General features: G+C 45.7%; 2 protein-coding genes across 3 annotated transcripts in view; one reads left to right on the top strand and one right to left on the bottom strand.

Annotated features, from left to right (window-relative positions):
* Window positions 1–8,544, bottom strand: part of MAP2K4 (mitogen-activated protein kinase kinase 4) — a 114,331-nt gene extending 105,787 nt beyond the window's left edge. The window contains exon 1 of one of the 2 annotated variants that reach the window (XM_017348962.3): window positions 8,354–8,544. In XM_017348962.3, the coding sequence (XP_017204451.1) occupies window positions 8,354–8,471 (118 nt within the window). In that variant the 5' untranslated portion in view covers window positions 8,472–8,544. The remainder of the gene's footprint in view (window positions 1–8,353) is intronic. The other variant, XM_002718920.5, reaches the window with a different exon arrangement.
* A 6,690-nt stretch (window positions 8,545–15,234) lies between these two features.
* The window catches only part of ZNF18 (zinc finger protein 18), a 33,044-nt gene continuing 31,046 nt past the window's right edge, over window positions 15,235–17,232 (top strand). Inside the window, exon 1 of the mRNA XM_051824478.2 lies at window positions 15,235–15,288. The gene's annotated coding sequence lies outside the window, so the exon portion shown is untranslated. The remainder of the gene's footprint in view (window positions 15,289–17,232) is intronic.

Genomic DNA, 17,232 nt, shown 5'->3' with positions numbered 1-17,232 from the left:
AATTTGCCCAGATGACAAATTTAGCCAAAGTGGCAACATATGTTAACATTTAAGCTAAATGAATTCCTTTTATATACTATACTCTTATAAGATGTTTAAATGATTCTATTACCTTTCAAATTTACACTGGCCTCCTGGGTCATTGCCTAATTAGTCTTCTGCCTACACTCAGATTCCCAATCAAAACACCTCTGTATTCAAAACACCACTTCAAATGCCCCAGCAAGTTTAGAACTCCCTAACATAAAGGAGCACCAAGACTCCAAAGTCAACCACAAAAGTACTTTGTTGCTTAAAGCTTCCACCCCCTGACTGAAACCAAAAATAATCTCTCTTTTATTCTTAAATCTATATCACTTCTGGCAAAGTTTCTGCCTGCAGATCTGAATGGTAAAATGACTGAAACAGAGCTCAGAAAATCCATGCAGTGGAGGAGTAAGAAGAGCAATAGCTACCAATCACATAGGAAAGTTAAAATCCACTTCTAGGGCAAATAACATCTTTGAAAAGAACTATGGCCCACCTACCCTTAAAAAAGTTGTGAGCATCAAATTACTTAAGGACAGTGAAAGAGTTGTTTTAACTGGCAGTTTCCCTTTCTTTCCTTCTTTTTCCCCATTTTTTTTTTTCCAAATCTGAATTAAGTTTCTTGAATTGTATCATTAAAGCCATCTCTACCTTCTAGAGACTGCAAAAGCCTGACTTGGATTATGTAGGCCAAAGTTAATTATGATATTCAGACCCCTAAAAAGATGGGCCCAAATCAATCTCTGGCCCAAATCAATCCAGCTTCTCAAATTAGGTAAAAGAAATGGAATAGAGAATTTTACTAAAAAATAAACCATAACTCAAAATACTGGTTAACAAATAATATCCCAACTTAAACAAATATCAATATGCTCACTAGATAAGATACATTAGAGGAAAATGTGAGAACACATGGACTCTAAAAGTGAGAGGTTTGGGGTCGGCGCCAGGTTAAGTCTCTGCCTGCAGGCCAAGCTTCCCTTATGGGCAATGGTTTGAGTCCCGGCTGCTCCACTTCCAATCCAGCTCCCTGCTAATGGCCTAGGAAAGCACTGGAAGATCGCCCAAGTGCTTGGGCCCCTGCACCCACTTGGGAAACCCAAAAGAAGCTCTTGGCTCCTGGCTTTGGATCGGCCCAGCTCCAGCCATTATGGCCATTTGGGGAGTGAACCAGCAGATTCACCTTTCTCTGTAACTCAGCCTCTCAGATAAATAAACAAATCTTAAAAAAAAAAAAAAAAAAAAAAGTGAGACGTTTTCCTACTTCTCTTATTTTAGTACTAGGGTTAATCTCAATTTTAAGGGAACATAAGAGAAATGCAATATGAGCTTTGAGGGAGGACTAATTTGATGAGCTGGACTTGTATAAAGTTAAGCACACAGTAAAGGAAATAGTGTACAACACTAGGAAAAGCACGCATATTTAGGTGTTGACACTATAAAGTCTACACAATTTGGTTCTTTAAAATTAAGATAAAGGCACCTTCCTAAGTTTTTAAAAAACACAAAATGGTAAAAATAGTAAAATATAATCAAAAATGGTAAAAATAGTAAAAAATAATCCAAAGTAGGGTATGTCATGTATACATTATATATTCAAACATTAAGAGAAAAAATACACTGATTTCAAATTAAACCTTTCTTCATAATAACAGATATATTTCAATACAAAGCCTTATGTGTGGATTTTTAAGAAGACTCCAATTATGATCTTTTTACTTAAATTGTTATATATAAAATGCTCAGCTAAGGATAAAAGGGTAAGGACTGGACAGGTTCAGAAGTTTCTGTTACATGCCTAAGAAAGAAAATGCCTAGATCAGCACATTAGGAGAATCCCAGGCACCTACAATACATGAGTACTTCATTCCTGTAACAAGTACTTTACAAAAGCTCAGTACTTTCAGAATCAACTACAGATTCTAATGTAAAAACTGATATTTCTCAAGCACCTGAGTAAAGTTTAGGAAGTGCTTTATGTTTCTCTGCCTTTTAAGTCTTCTATGATAAACTTCATTTAAAGATTCACTTATGGAAGATGGCACAAGTGCCTGGGCCCTACACTCGCATGGGAGACCAGGAGGAAGCACCTGGCTCCTGGCTTTGGATCGGCACAGCGCGTCGGCTATAGCGGCCATTTGAGGGGTGAACCAATGGAAGGAAGACCTTTCTTTCTCTCTCTCTCTCTCTGTCTATAACTCTACCTGTCAAATTAAAAAAATAAAAGATTCACTTACAGGGCTGCCGCTGTGGCGTAGCAGGTAAAGCCACCACCTGCAGTGCCAGCATCCCATTTGGATGCCGGTTCGATACCTGACTGGCTCCTCTTGCAATGCAGCTCTCTGCTATGGCCTGGGAAAGCAGTGGAGGATGCCCAAGGACCCCTGCACCTGCCAGGGTGACCCATAAGAAGCTCCTGGCTCCTGGCTTTGGGTCAGCGCAGCTCCAGCTGTTGTGGCCAATTGAGGAGTGAGCCAGCAGATGAAAGACACCCCCCTGCGCGCCTCTCCTTCTGTGTAACTCTTTCAAAATAAATAAATCTTTAAAAAAATTCACTTATTTATTTGAAAGGCAGATATACAGAGAGAGGAGGACAGAGGGAGGGAGGGAGAGAGGGAGATCTTCCATCTGCTGGTTCACTCCCAAAATGGCTGCAAAGGCCAAAGTCATGTGGGCCTTCTGCTGCTGCTTTTCCCAGGCGCATTAGCAGGGAGCTGGATCTATGATAAACTTGACCTCTTATGTTTAAATCTATGCTATGTTAAGTGACTAGTAACTAAAGCAAGTAAATAACCATGTCTAATAATCCTTATATACTTATAGCTAGTTTATAATTTTCAAAGCACTTTCACACACATTGATTTAATATTGTGATTCTCTAAACAGCCTAGTGTTATCCCTATTTTAATACATGAGAAACACCAGAATTCAGAAAAGTTAGGCAACTTGCCTGAGGTCACCAAGCTTGAGCACAGCAGTTACCAAAACCCCAGTTTTGCAGGTCCAAATTCAGTACTCTCTCCCCATCAACATCCTCTTGGGTCTTAAACACTACCACACACAACAGGATAGCTAGCTACTATCAGCTACTAGGTTGAGAAGAAATCACCGTGCCTGTGCAATTTCATTATAGAAACTGTTGAACTCTCACCTGTCAAGCTCTCTTAATGAGAAAATGCTATTCGCCAACATGCCAACAATGACACTATCTAAAATTATTTTCTATACATAAGCCCTACTCGCCTGAAATTGCACAGTGGAATCTACTTCTCTTAATTTGCTTTACACTAACCTGGCTAAATTCACTGAGTTTTTCAGTTGCCACAACAGAAAACCCAAACCACGGCTAGGAAAGTTTTGGAATGCTAACAAATCCTATTCTTTAAGTGTACTAAGACTTAATCTTAAGCTAAAGAATCATACTGTTGGGGCCAGCTGCTCCACTTCCGATCCAGCTCTCTGTTGTGGCCTGGGAAAGCAGCAGAATATGGCCCAAGTCCTTGGGTCTCTGCACCCACGTGGGAGACCCAGAAGAGGCTCCCGGCTCCTAGCTTCAGATTCGCACAGCTCTGGCCGTTGCAGCCAATTGGGGAGTGAACCAGCGGATGGAAAGACCTCTCTCTCTCTGCCTCTCCATCTCTCTCTGTGTAACTCCGACTTTCAAATAAATAAATAAATCTTAAAAAAAAAAAAAAAGAATCATACTTTTACCCAGTACTTTATCCTGAAATGTGAGAAATCTCCCTATTGAATTCATCTATACTGACAAATTATTGATGAACTATTATAAATAAAAGCAGAACTCACAGTAGTTCATTAGAGTATTCTTTTCTTACTCCAATGCAAACTCATCCTAATGTCAAATACATTTTTTATAAAATCATTAACTTGGCAAACAGATCTGCATTTTGCTTCTTTTAATCACCGAAAAACCAAAATGTAAAAACTACTCAACTTACAAAAGTTCGATGTGATTATGAATGAACATAAAAACATGTGTCAGAATGAATGAAAATAGTCAAACGTATGAGTAATAACAAAATTAGCAACTATCCTATTATCTGTGGTACAAGAAGACTGCTAAAAGAAAAAGAAAAGGCCAAATTAGAATCCACAACTATTAGTACAAAAATATAACCAAAGCTAGGACTGTTATAAAGCCAAATTTACTAAAATTCCCCTTCCAACCTTTTACCCCCCCTCAAAAAAAAAAGATTAGAGCAAATTTACAGCTAGCCCTCTATTTAGTTTCATATGCACTGTAATTCACTTGAGAATGTTCAGATCCAGAATAGACAGGGGATCTACAGCTTCAAAAATAGTCTCACCTAGAATATTCTAAGAAAAATTTTGTTCAAATAATGAAAAGTGGCAAAAAAAAAAAAAAAAAGTAGGGCTCCAGCAACAATGAAGCTAAAGAAATTACATGGATGGGGCAGACGCTGTGGAGCAGCGGGTAGAGCTGCTGTCTGTAGTGCCGGCATCCCATGTGGGTGCTGGTTCAAGTCCCAGCTGCTCTACTTCCAAACCAGCCCCCTGCTGATGGCCTGGGAAAACAGTGGAAGATGATCCTTTGGCCCCTGCACCGACACGGGAGACCCAGAAGAAGCTCCTGGCTCTGGATCAGAGCAGCTCCGGCCGTTGTGGACAACTGGGGAGTGAACCAGCGGATAGAAGACCTCTCTCTCTGTCTCTCCGTCTCTAACTCTGATTTTCAAATAAATAAATAAATAAATCTTTTTTTAAAAAAATTACATGGCATATTGTAAGGGTTAGGGACTCATTTTAAGAACAATGAAGATGAAGGCCTTCTACTGAAAAAAAAAAAAAAAAGAATAATGAAGAGACCACTGATAGGATCCTTTCTGACAACAGTACTGTGGCTACTAGCAAGAGCGGCTGGTAGCACTCCATCCATGTGCCAGGGCCCATACTTCACTTACATGCCCAAAGGACATGAGCATTATTCTTACTTTCCATTTGAGAAAACTGGCACGTGGGAGGTGAAGTGCCTTTAACTCATGGTCACAAAAAGTTTAAATCTTGGCGAGATTCAAATCCAGGACTCCAGAGCTCTGGGTCTTAAGCATTATAATATTAAAACAAGGCTTCCCACCTTGAACCACTCCTGGGCCACAAACCTCAAGCCATGAAAAAGTATGCAGGGTCACCCAATGCCCACCACACGCTTATCACACAGGAGGTTGTCCATTGTCTAACAGAACCAATGTATCCCACACATCCCGCGAATAAGCCCTGCTGTTCAAAAGAAGTTGGTCAGGCCGGCGCTGCGGCTCACTAGGCTAATCCTCCGCCTTGCGGCACCGGCACACCAGGTTCTAGTCCTGGTCAAGGTGCCGGATTCTGTCCTGGTTGCCCCTCTTCCAGGCCAGCTCTCTGCTGTGGCCAGGGAGTGCAGTGGAGGATGGCCCAAGTCCTTGGGCCCTGCACCCCATGGGAGACCAGGAGAAGCACCTGGCTCCTGCCATCGGATCAGCACGGTGCGCCGGCCATGGCGGCCATTGGAGGGTGAACCAACGGCAAAGGAAGACCTTTCTCTCTGTCTCTCTCACTCTTTACTCTGCCTATCAAAAAAAAAAAAAAAAAAGTTGGTCATTAACAATTCCTAGAAAGGCAGTGTTTTGGGTGGCAAATAGAAGTAGACAGGAGTGGGGAGCCCAGCACACCAAACATCTTCTATGGACCACTCTCTGTGAAATCTGAACTAAAGCCAAAGACGGTGTTGGTAGATGAAGTATGAGAGGTTAGGATCCAGCATAACGAAACAAAGGGTGATCCTAAGTTCATGCTTCATGACTTGAATTGTGCCAGACAACACGCTGAGAAATTCAAGCACTTCATTCTGAGTAATCAAAAGAGGTTCAAGAACGAGACATAGGGGCCAGCGTTGTGACACAGTGGGTAAAGCTGCCACCTGCGATGCTGGTATCCCATATGAATGCCAGTTTGAGTCCTGGATGCTCCACTTCCCATCCAGCTCCCTGCTTGGGAAAAGCCACAGAAGATGGCCCAAGTACATGGACCTCTGCCACCCACATGGGAGATCCAGAAGAAGCTCCTGGCTCCTGGCTCTGGCCTGGCCCAGCCCAGGCCACTGTGGTCATCCAGGTAGTGAACCAGTCGATGAAAGATGTCTCTCTCTCTCTCTGTAACTCTTTCAAATAAAAAAATTAATCTTTAAAAAAGAACAAGATATAACTATATGCTTGTGAAATGAATCAAGGCTACACACAATACTGATGAAAGGAAATTCAGCAGTAATTCAAAGACAGATCTGGGGTCCTTCTCCCTTTTAAAATGGATTTCAATTATTACAAAGTTTAATTTACTGGGTATCAAAATATTGGGGTAGGGGAGGAGAACGGACTGCATCAGAGGAATTCTTAACTGACAACTGAATTCTGAGTTCCTAAAACAGCTGAGCTCTTCTCTGGTCTGGAACTTTCACACACACTGTTCCTTCCACCTAGGATCCCTAGGGTCAGCTTTCCAGAGAGGCCTTCTCTGGCCATCTCAGGAAACAGAATGCCCTATTACCACCTATTACCTTCTGTCATGAAACCTAGCCTGCTACCTTCAAACACTTTTCTCAACCAATCATTTTCCTTATTTGCCTGCATCCTGTCTTTTCTCCTCCATCCTCTCAGGAGGGTAAGCTCCACCCAGGATGAGACTGTCCCATTCAGTCTTCCCTACACACTCAGCATTCGAGTACTGGACCTGGCACTCAGCAGATGCTCAATAAATATTTTTTGGAACAACAACAAAAATAAATCTGCATACCTTTTTTCAGGCTGTCAGCTTCAGTGTCCCCTACAGAAAAGCTCCCAAAACTAGAACTATTTTTACAAGCTTGGTAAGTCACCCATTTTGGACAAGTCACTGTTTTGCTGTTTCTTTTCTCTCTACCACCAATTAGCCTGTAAAACTGCAGGATCAGGAAACCCATATTGTACTTTATCTGTATAATGTGCTATGCAACACGGGGAGCATCCAATAACCAACTCCACTTGAATTAATTATCTTAGGACCCGCACACAGAGTGTCTTGAGCTCTGACATCATACTGTCCATATCTCCACACAGTACTTGATTTCTATTAAAATGATCTCATGGGGAGGGTGACAGGGATGTGAAGACAAAATCCTGTGTCTACTTCCTAAATCACTAACTATCCACTGTACCTGATTAGACACAAGCAGCCCTTCGGGCAGAGTTTGACCAAAAAGTTAACCATGGTCACACTGGCCAGCAAGGGTGCCTTTTAATCAGTTCTGCTAATAATTCAACATCAACAGTTTGCTAACGTTGTCCGGAGATTTCCAAGATCCTCTGTCTTAAAAAGAGCACTACTATTCGAAATTCCCCCTGGAAACTTGAGGAAATGGTCCCCAGTCGGCTCTCAGGCCTGGTCAGTGCACAACACCCCTTGTCAAGAGCCACACAGGCATTCCCAGCGCGGAAAGGCATTCATTAGGAGAGCTGCCTCGGTTGTCCAGGCACCACGGTATCACGTTGACCCCTGCCTTTCTACTTCCTGTATCTCTCCACTGAAACCGAATCCAACCTTCCTATTTCATTTTTCTGCATGCAACACTCACACACAAATCCCCGGCCTGCAACAAAATGCCTCTCCCAGGCCAATGGCTGTCTACCTACCTTACAGGTGGCACAGGCCTGGGCAACCACCCCACCCACCCACCTACCCCTCCCCGCTCCTCCCAGCGCACAGAAACCCTGCGAAAGTTTGGAAACGCAGGCTCCAACGGTACCGCGGGGCCCAGAGGTCGGCTCGGTGGTCCGGCTCCAGGCTGCAGCGGTGCCCGAGCGAGAACCAAGATGGCCCTGAGCGGGGCCCCACCGCAGGAGCCGGGGGCGCCAGGCCGGGGACGCCGCTGCTGCCGCCGCCTACCTGAGCAGCTGCAGGCACCCAGAGCCAGGCCCCGAGGCGCCTGCCGCCCCGCCGCCGCCCCAGGCCCGACGGGCGCCAGGTAAGCGACGGCCGCGATGCGGGCGGCCGCGGGGGCGGTCCCGGGCCAGGTGGGCCCCGCGGGCCCGATGGGGACGCCGGGCAGGGCCGAGGGGCCGGGGCCGGGGCCTGGGCGGGCGAGGGTCCGCAATCAGGCCGAGCCGGAGGCGGCGGCCGGGAGCGGGGCGGGAAGCAGGGAGAGCAGGAGGGCTCGCGCGGGCAGCTCCGGAGGCTTCTTCAGCCGGGTCCGGGGGCGTCCGCGGCCGCTCAGGCAGGCCGCGGCGACGCCGACGGCCGCGCGAAGGGGCCGGGGTCGCAGCGCGGCCGCGTTCCTTACCCTGCATGCTGCTGACGGCCGGGTGGCCCGGCGCCGGAGACCCTACGGGGCCCGGGGTGCCGCTGCTGCTGCCGCCCCCGGAGCCGCCGCCGCCGCCGCTCGGGCTCGGAGCCGCCATTGTTGGAAGTGAGGAGCCGAGCGGCGCCGCGGCGGCTGCAATGCAGCAAGCTCGGCCTCTCGCAGGGCCGAGGGGCGCGGCGTGCGCCCGCCTTGGCCACGCCCCCGGCACGCCCCCGGGCACGCCCCCGTCCTGGCCTGCCGCGGAGCCGGCTCCAGATGCTCCGGGCAGCGCAGCCTCAGCCGCGGGTCCGGGAGGGAAGAGGGCGGGCGGAGGTCGCGGGCCGGGGCCGCGCCGGATTGCGGAATGCGGAGCGCGTGTGCTTTCGGAGGGGAAAGGGCGGTGCGTGCCTTTCATCATTCCCACGTGAGTCTGTGGTCCTCCCTGCCCTCAATCTTGGAACCCCACATCGGGACAGTAAAGCTGACCCCAGAAACCGTGCCTCTTGTCCAGTCCGTGACACATGGCTTCCAGAGAGGAGTTAGCTATAAAGCTGTGGCTCTGGTCTGCAGCTCCCGTTCAGCTCAGACATATAGAAAGTTCATGGAAAAATGCAAGTAAAGAATGGGTCTGTTTGGTGCAAACAAACATACATATTTGAGGGGCCAGCGCCCTGGCTGTGGCATAGCTGGTAAAGCCGCTTCCTTTGGAGCCGGCATCCCATATGGGCACCGGTTCGAGTCCCGGCTGCTCCACTCTATCCAGCTCTCTGCTGTGGCCTGCCTGGGAAAGCAGTAGAAGATGGCCCAAGTCCTTGGGCCCCGGACCGGGATACGGGCGGTTCCCGGGCCAGGTGGGCCCCACTGGCGGAGGGGGGCACCGGGCAGTGCTTAGGGGCCTGTGCGAGCTAGAGCCCGGATGCCTTGGTGGAACATGGCCCAGGTGTTTGGGACCCTGGACCCACATGGGAAACCCAGAAGAAGCTCCTGGCTCCTGGGTTCAGCTCAACCCAGCTTCAGCCGTTCTGGCTATTTGGGGAGTGAACCAGTGGATGGAAAACCTTTCTCTCTGTCCCTCTGTAACTCTACCCTTCAAATAAATAAATAAATAAATAAATAAATTTATTTTGGTGGAAAACATATTAAAATGTATGTGTAGTTAGAACAGCTCCAGCTGTTGCAGCTATCTGGGGAGTGAACTGGCAGATGGGGAACCTCTCTCTCTCTCTCTCTCTCTCTCTGCCTCTCCTTCTCTCTCTGTGTAACTCTTTCAAATGAATAAATGAATCTTTTTATTTTATTTTTTATTTTTTGACAGGCAGAGTAGACAGTGAGAGAGAGACAGAGAGAAAGGTCTTCCTTTGCTGTTGGTTCACCTTCCAATGGCCGCCGCGGCCAGCGCGCCACAGCCGGCGCACCGCGCTGATCCGATGGCAGGAGCCAGGAGCCAGGTGCTTCTCCTGGTCTCCCATGGGGTGCAGGGCCCAAGCACCTGGGCCATCCTCCACTGCACTCCCTGGCCACAGCAGAGAGCTGGCCTGGAAGAGGGGCAACCGGGACAGAATCCGGCGCCCCAACCGGGACTAGAACCCGGTGTGGCAGCGCCACAAGGCGGAGGATTAGCCTAGTGAGCCGCGGCGATGGCCTTAAATGAATCTTTTTAAAAAAATGTATTCTGGAGGTGGGCTCAGTAGTGGAGATGCCACTTGGATACCCATATACCATATTGGAATGCCTAGTTTTTTAAAAAAATATATTTATTTATTTATTTGAAAGAGTTACACAGAGAGTGAAGGAAAGGCAGAGAGCTTCCATCCAGTGGGTCACTCCCCAAATGGTCGCAGATGCTGGCACTGCAGCCAGAGGTTTCACCCACTGTGCCACAGCGCCAGCCCCAGAATGGCTGGCTTTGAGTCCCTGCTCTGCTCCCATAATTCTAGCTCCTGCTAGTGCAGGCCCTGGGAGGTAGCAGGTGATGGCCCAGGTAGTTGAATCACTGCTATCCATATGGGAGACCTGGATTGAGTTCCTTCCTGGCTCCTGGCTTTGATCTGGCTCATTCTCACAGTGAACCAACAGATGGAAGGTTTCTCTCTCTTTCCTCCCCCTCTTTTGCCCTTTCAAATAAGTTTTAAAAACAAAAGAAAATGAAAAATGTCTTCTGATGTTGCCAAATGTCTCCCAGAGGATAAGTTTGCCAGTGGTCATGAACCTCTGATGCTTAGTATCAATTTGTAGTACATTTCCTCATTTTTGTTATATTCATGAATTGAAATTACATCAATCTGTCTCGGCTTCTCTCTCCCCTCTCCTCTCTTGCTTACTCTCTTCTTTCTGCTCTCTCTCAGTTCCTCTCTCCTCTCACTCTTCTTCTCTCCTCGCTCCTCTCCTCTCTCTCTCTCTCTCTTTCTTCCTCTCTGCCTCCTGACCTCCGTCTCTGTCTCTCTCCCTTACATTCTCCTTCTCTCTCTTCCTTCCTTGCCCCTTCCCTCCAGCCTGCTGGGTTTTCCCAAATAAACCCTCTTCCTTACTCTGGTGTTTGGTGTGTTTTGTGACTATCTTACATCCCATATAAGCAACAGTTCAAGTGCTGGCTGCTCCACTTCTTATCCAGCTCCCTGCTAATTTGCCTAGGAACGCAGTGGAAGAAGGTCCAAGTACTTGGGCCCCTGCGACCCATGTGGGAGACCAGGATGGAGTTTCTGCCTCCTGGCTTTAGCCTGGCCCAGCCCTGGCTGTTTCAGTCATTTGGGGAATGAACCACTGGATGGAAGATAGCTCTGTCTCTCTCTCTCTTACTCTGCCTTTCAAGTAAATATAAAAAAAAAAAGAAATTATATCAATCTACCTCTTTAATGCAAGGTAATGAAATTAAGCATATTGTCATTACCTTTGAAATCTAAATGAAATTATATTTTCTTTTTTATGTAACACACAATTACTTCTTTCTATGAGTTAAATGCACTTTTTAAAAAACAAGTATCTTTCTATATTTTGGAAAAAATATTGGAACAGCATATTATAAAGATCATGTGGAAAAAAAAGAAGCCAAAACAATTAAAAATATAAAAAGTAAGGAATTCTAGCTCTGCTAAATATTAAAATATTTTACGTCTAAAATGATTAAAACTTTGTGGAACTGCCACATAAATAGAGGAAAAGACCTCTAGTATAATTAAAGGTGCAATTTCAATTCAAACTGCAAAAACAGTGAACTTGAATTCATTCCTCAAACTTTAAATCATGAGTTGCAAAGGATCAAAGATTTTAGTGTAAAAGAAAAAAAAAATAAGAAAACATGCAAATATAAGATGAGCCCATCATTTCTCAGGATGACATAAAGTTAGAAAAAGAATATTTTAAAAAATTACCTGGAATTTTTGTGACAAAAACCTAGTAAGCAAACTCAAAACAACAAATGGGGAAAATCATGTTTCAACTGATAGCCCAGTTTAGGGTTAGTTTTACTAATAAAGATTTCCGATAAATCAACAAGAAAAAGACCAACAAACTAATAGAAAATTGGCCCAAAGTTATCAACAGACAGATCCAGAAAAGGAACCAAGATGTCTCTTAAAAATGCAAAGATGGGGCTGGCGCCGTGGCTCACTAGGCTAATTCTCCGCCTATGGCGCTGCCACACCGGGTTCTAGTCCCGGTTGGGGCGCCGGATTCTGTCCCGGTCGCTCCTCTTCCAGGCCAGCTCTCTGCTGTGGCCAGGGAGTGCAGTGGAGGATGGCCCAAGTGCTTGGGCCCTGCACCCCATGGGAGAGCAGGAGAAGCACCTGGCTCCTGGCTTCGGATCAACAGCGGTGCGCTGGCCGAAGCAGCCACTTGGGGGGTGAACCAACGGCAAAGGAAGACCTTTCTCTCTGTCTCTTTCTCACTGTCCACTCTGCCTGTCAAAAAAAAAAAAAAAAAAAAAATGCAAAGATGGGGGCAAGCATTTGGCAGAGCATTTAAGAGGTGGCTTGGATTGCCTGCATCCCATATCAAAGTACCTGGGTTCTATTCCTGCCTCTGCTTCCAGTCAATGCCCCTCCCCCTACCAGAGAGGCAGGGCTTGTAGCTCAAGTGGTTGGGTCCTTGCAGCCCACTTGAGAAACCTGAACTGGGAATTCTTGGCTTAAGGCTTTGTCCTGGCCTAAACTCTGCTGTTGCAGGCACTTGGGGAGTTAACTAGCTTGTGGGAGAGCTCCCTTTTCTCTGCCTTTCAAATAAATAAAATCTCTAAAAAATACAAAGATCCTCATTGTTACTCAGAAATAAAATAATGCAAATTAAACCAGTTGATTTCTCACTTATCCAACAGGCAATGTTTGGTAACATAATATGTTGACAGTGTGGGCAACTGACATTCTTAAACATTGCTGGAGTCCGCACATATTAGTGCGATCAGGGCAATTTAGTAATGTCTGTCCAAAGGACAAATATATATGCCCTTTAACCTAGAAATTATATTTTTCTGGGGCCGGCGCTGTGGCGCAGTCGGTTAATGCCCTGGCCTGAAGCGCTGGCATCCCATATGGGCGCTGGTTCTAATCCCAGCTGCTCCACTTCCGATCCAGCTCTCTACTATGGCCTGGGGTAGCAGTAGAAGATGGCCCTAAGTCCTTGGGCCCCGGCACCCGCGTGGGAAGCCTAGAAGAAGCTCCTGGCTCCTGATCGGCGCAGTTCCGGCTGTTGCGGCCAATTGGGGAGTGAACAATCAGATGGAAGACCTCTCTCTCTCTCTCTCTCTCTGCCTCTCCTTCTCTGTGTAACTCCAACTTTCAAAGTAAATAAATAAATCTTTAAAAAAAAAAGAAATTATATTTTTCTAGAAGTTTGTGCAGGTTCTTGCATGTTTGCAAAACGACATATGTATCAGGTAGTGATTATAGCATTTTTATGGTAAAATATTAGAATCACTCTAAATGTCCTTTAGTAGGAAACCAATCTAATAAATATGAAGGGGAAACTGTGCAGCTATAAGAATGAGGAAACTATTTGTGTAGTGATAGGCAATGATTGCCAATACTTGTATATGTTGTTGGGTACAAAAAACCAAATAAAGAACACTGTGGTTAGTCTGCTACAATTTGTATAAGAAGAGGGGGAAAGTGTCTATAATATATGCATACTTGTCCAAAATTTATTTGAAAGGATACTCAAAATGCTAAAAAACATTTGTTGTCTCAAAGGAGAGAAACTGAGTGATTGCTGGATAGAATTGAGAGGAAGACCACACTATTTGGTAGCTTACAAGTGAATGTAATAATAATGATAATCAATTAACCAATATGCAACTACATCAGGAACAGTGGTGGTCCTTTCTTTTTGTTATTGCAATCAGCTTATAAAACAGTTACAGGGACTAGCCTGATGGTGCAGCAACTTAAGCCACTGCTTGCACCTGGGAAGGCAGCAAAGGATGACCTCAGTGCTTGGGCCCCTGCCAACCACATGGGGGATCTGGATTGAGTTCCTGGCTCCTGGCTTTGGCCTGATCCAGCATTGGCTGTTGTGGGCATCTGAGGAGTGAACCAGCAGATGGAATATCTTTCTCTCTTTGTCTCTTCTACTCTCTCTGTTGCTCTGATTTTCAAATAAATAAATAAATCTTTTTTAAAAAGTTATAAAATAGTATTCTATGTTCTCTTAAGAGTTTCATTTAAAAATCTTCAGAAATAAAAATTTTTTGAAAGGTCTGTTTTATAAAAAAAAAATAGGTATTTTCTTTACAAATATATTTTTTCTCTTTAAGTCACCAGAAAATAATTGTACTCATTTCTGTTTTAAGCTCAGATTCAACTTGAATAGCAAAGAACTATAAGATATATATGTGAATAACAATGGAAGAATTCATTCAGTAAACATTTCTTCCTATATTCATGTAGTAAAATTCATAGACAATGATTTTTTGCTTAAACTTCTCCACTGATTGTCATTCAGCCTGAGAATAAAGTTCTGTGAAACTGTCTTTACTCTTTTCTTTCTGCCCATTCTAATGTATTCTCAAGAGGTACCACAAGTGAGTGTTCACCCTAGTTTTGGTCTATTGTAGTTTATGAAATCCAAGCCATCTACACAGTTAAAAGAAGTGACGCCCTTAATTTCTCTACCACTCTCTATCCTGATTTTACATAGACAAGGCATATTTTAGGTATGTTTTTGTACTATCACATGAGTCTGTGTGCTGAAATTCTTTTTTAAAAATATTTATTATTTATGTATTTGAAAGGCAGAGTTACAGATGGAGAGAGAGAGAGAGATGTCTTGTACCCACTGGTTCACTCTCCCATATGGCTGCAATGGCCAGAGCTGGGCCAGACTGAAACCAAGAGCCAGGAACTTCTTCTGGGTCTCCCATGTGAGTGCAGGGGCCCAAATACTTGGGCCATCTTCCACTGCTTTCCCAGGTGCATTAGCAGGGAGCTGGATTGGAAGTGGAGCAGCCGGGACTCAAACTGTTGCCTAATGGGATGTCAGCACTGTAGGTGGCAGCTTTACCCACTATGCCAAGGCACCAGCCCTGTGTACTGAAATTCTAGGAATATAGTTTTAGATAGTTTGACAGTTTTCAGGAAGCAAAGTTGAGGGATTTGTTAGGGCTTTTCTCTCCCTCTCAGTCAGGTAGGAGAGAGGACACACAAACTTAAAATCCCAGTAATACACAGTACAGAAATGGATAGAATCGGACCACAGGATTATGTTTTCTGGAGATCAGAAAGATGCGGTTGGAAATAAAAAGAATGTGGCTGTCCTGCCCACAACACTGTCCTCCTGGAATCCTGAGTGGAGTAGATAGTTCTGGGAGTGGTGTAGGAAATCCCAGGCTCACACAGTAGTCTACACCCATTCACATCTCTTTGAATATGTCTGTTTTCAGGTGTGTGGAGGAAATCCAAGATAATTCAGTGGAATCTTCCAGAAAAAGACCAGATCCTGGTTTACAAGTGAGTACAATCCTAAGAATCTGTCTCCTTTTCGCAGACAGGGCTTGAGGTGGGAACTCCTGCCTTCTCTCTTCCATTTCCACCTGGGAACAGTGACAGAGATCTGTTTTGCTCTTGTGCTCATTTGGCCCCATTTCTCAGGGCAGCCACAAGTTCAAGTACGAGGCTCCTGGTTTTGGACCATGGGGTCTGAGTTTCAGTCCTAGGAATGTAGTGACAGCTTACCCCAGCTAAAGTCTTATCTCTTGACCTTGGCCAATTCCTTAGGCTTGCTCTCTTGGGATTATCCTGAATGATAGAGATCTAGGGGAACAACAGTTCCTAAATGCATCTAGTGGAAGCAACATTCTGATAAGCAAGCGGTGAGTGTACTGTAGCATGAAACTTTGCCTCTTCCTCTGAATACCTGTACTGGCACTCAGGCCAGTACAGTGTAGGCATTCCCAGTGGGGGCTGAAGTCCAGAATCCAGAGGTGGACATCTGTATTAATCAGCTTTTCATCGATGTGACAAAGCAGAGAGAATAGGTTTATTTTGGCTCACGGTTCTGGAGGCTTGTAGTACAAGGTCAGGCAGGCCCCATTGGTTCAGCCTCGAATGATAGCATTCTTGCTGGTAGAGTTCCAGGGTGGCACTGAGCATCACATGGCACAAGTTGGCATGTATGGCAGAAGAATCCCATGGCAAACCAGGAAGCATAGAAAGAGGCTGGGCCCAAACTCAGGCTTTTATAATAACCTATACCAGAGCTACCTTCTGAGGGCACATGTCGCTCCCCGTCTTCATGGAGGAACGACACAGGACCCTGCGCTGTTCTTCTGTCTGCTCGGCCCTCCCCGGGTTTGCTGCTGGTTCTTCCCGGGTTGGCTACTGACCCTTCCACCTCCATGGAAGGGCGGTTCCCCCTGCCACTTTCCCTACTTCCGCGGGGGAGCGGCATACCGCCGGCCGGCTCTCTCGGGGGCTGCACAGGTGTTCCCCTTAGATGTTCCTCTTAGATGTTCCTGGTGCATGCCGTCTCTCTCCTCCTTTATAGTCCTCCTCCGCCAATCCTAACTCGGCTGCCCACACGCCGAGTACGCTGCTCTCCTCCAATCAGGAGCAGGTCCTGCAGCTTGTCAAGTTGGTGAGAGGCAGCTGGGTAGAAGCTGTTGCCTCCTCTCCCAGCGCCATATTGTGGGAGAGCAGATGCATAGAATAAGTCTTAATTCCAGTAACTCAGTCCAGTCTGGGTTGCTCCCAACAGGCACACCCCAACTGATCTACAGAACTCCCCTGGGGCTACTTCCTAAACATCATAATAAGGGTTAATTTCCCCCTCTTGGTACCATTAACAAAAGACTTTGGGAACCAAGCCTTTAAGACAGAGGCTTTTGGGGTACTTTCAACATCCAAACTGTAATAGCATGGTCATCCTCTCAACTCTTTTGTCTTCTGGAAAATATTACTGAGCAGTTTTGCTCAAATGCCTTCCAAGGCCAAGTGGTTTACTACTATAAATACGCAAGGAGACCTGATTTAAAGAGGTGGTCAGACTTAGGGTAAAGTGCCAGTCGTCTGCATGGCTAGAAAGCATCACAATTCAAAGCAAGAATTTTGAAAATTGCGCTTGTTACGCAAAATACAGGCTTGCAGTTTCCATCTTCTGGTTTGGAGGGTCTGTCTCAGCATCAGAGATGAGAACGGATCTTGGATAAAATGCTGTAAGTTTTCGCAAATGTATTCTTTGCCTGATTCATGGTCACCAGCTTTTTCCAAGATGGGGCTTCTGTGTTGTGCCACTGGCTACATGCTGCTGCTCCGTATAACTCCGTGAGCAACCCAAAGCTCTTCAAAACTTTCTAGAACAGACCACTGGTGCTGATTAACTTTATTTTCTTTCTGTTCTCCTAATGCCACATAATGAATAGGCTACATTCTGGAAAATAATTAAAGAAAAAAAAA

Source organism: Oryctolagus cuniculus, chromosome 17 (assembly GCF_964237555.1).
Source record: "Oryctolagus cuniculus chromosome 17, mOryCun1.1, whole genome shotgun sequence".
Taxonomy (NCBI): Eukaryota; Metazoa; Chordata; class Mammalia; order Lagomorpha; family Leporidae; genus Oryctolagus; species Oryctolagus cuniculus.
Note: the sequence above shows the minus strand (reverse complement) of the source record. Positions and strands in the feature narration are given on the sequence as shown.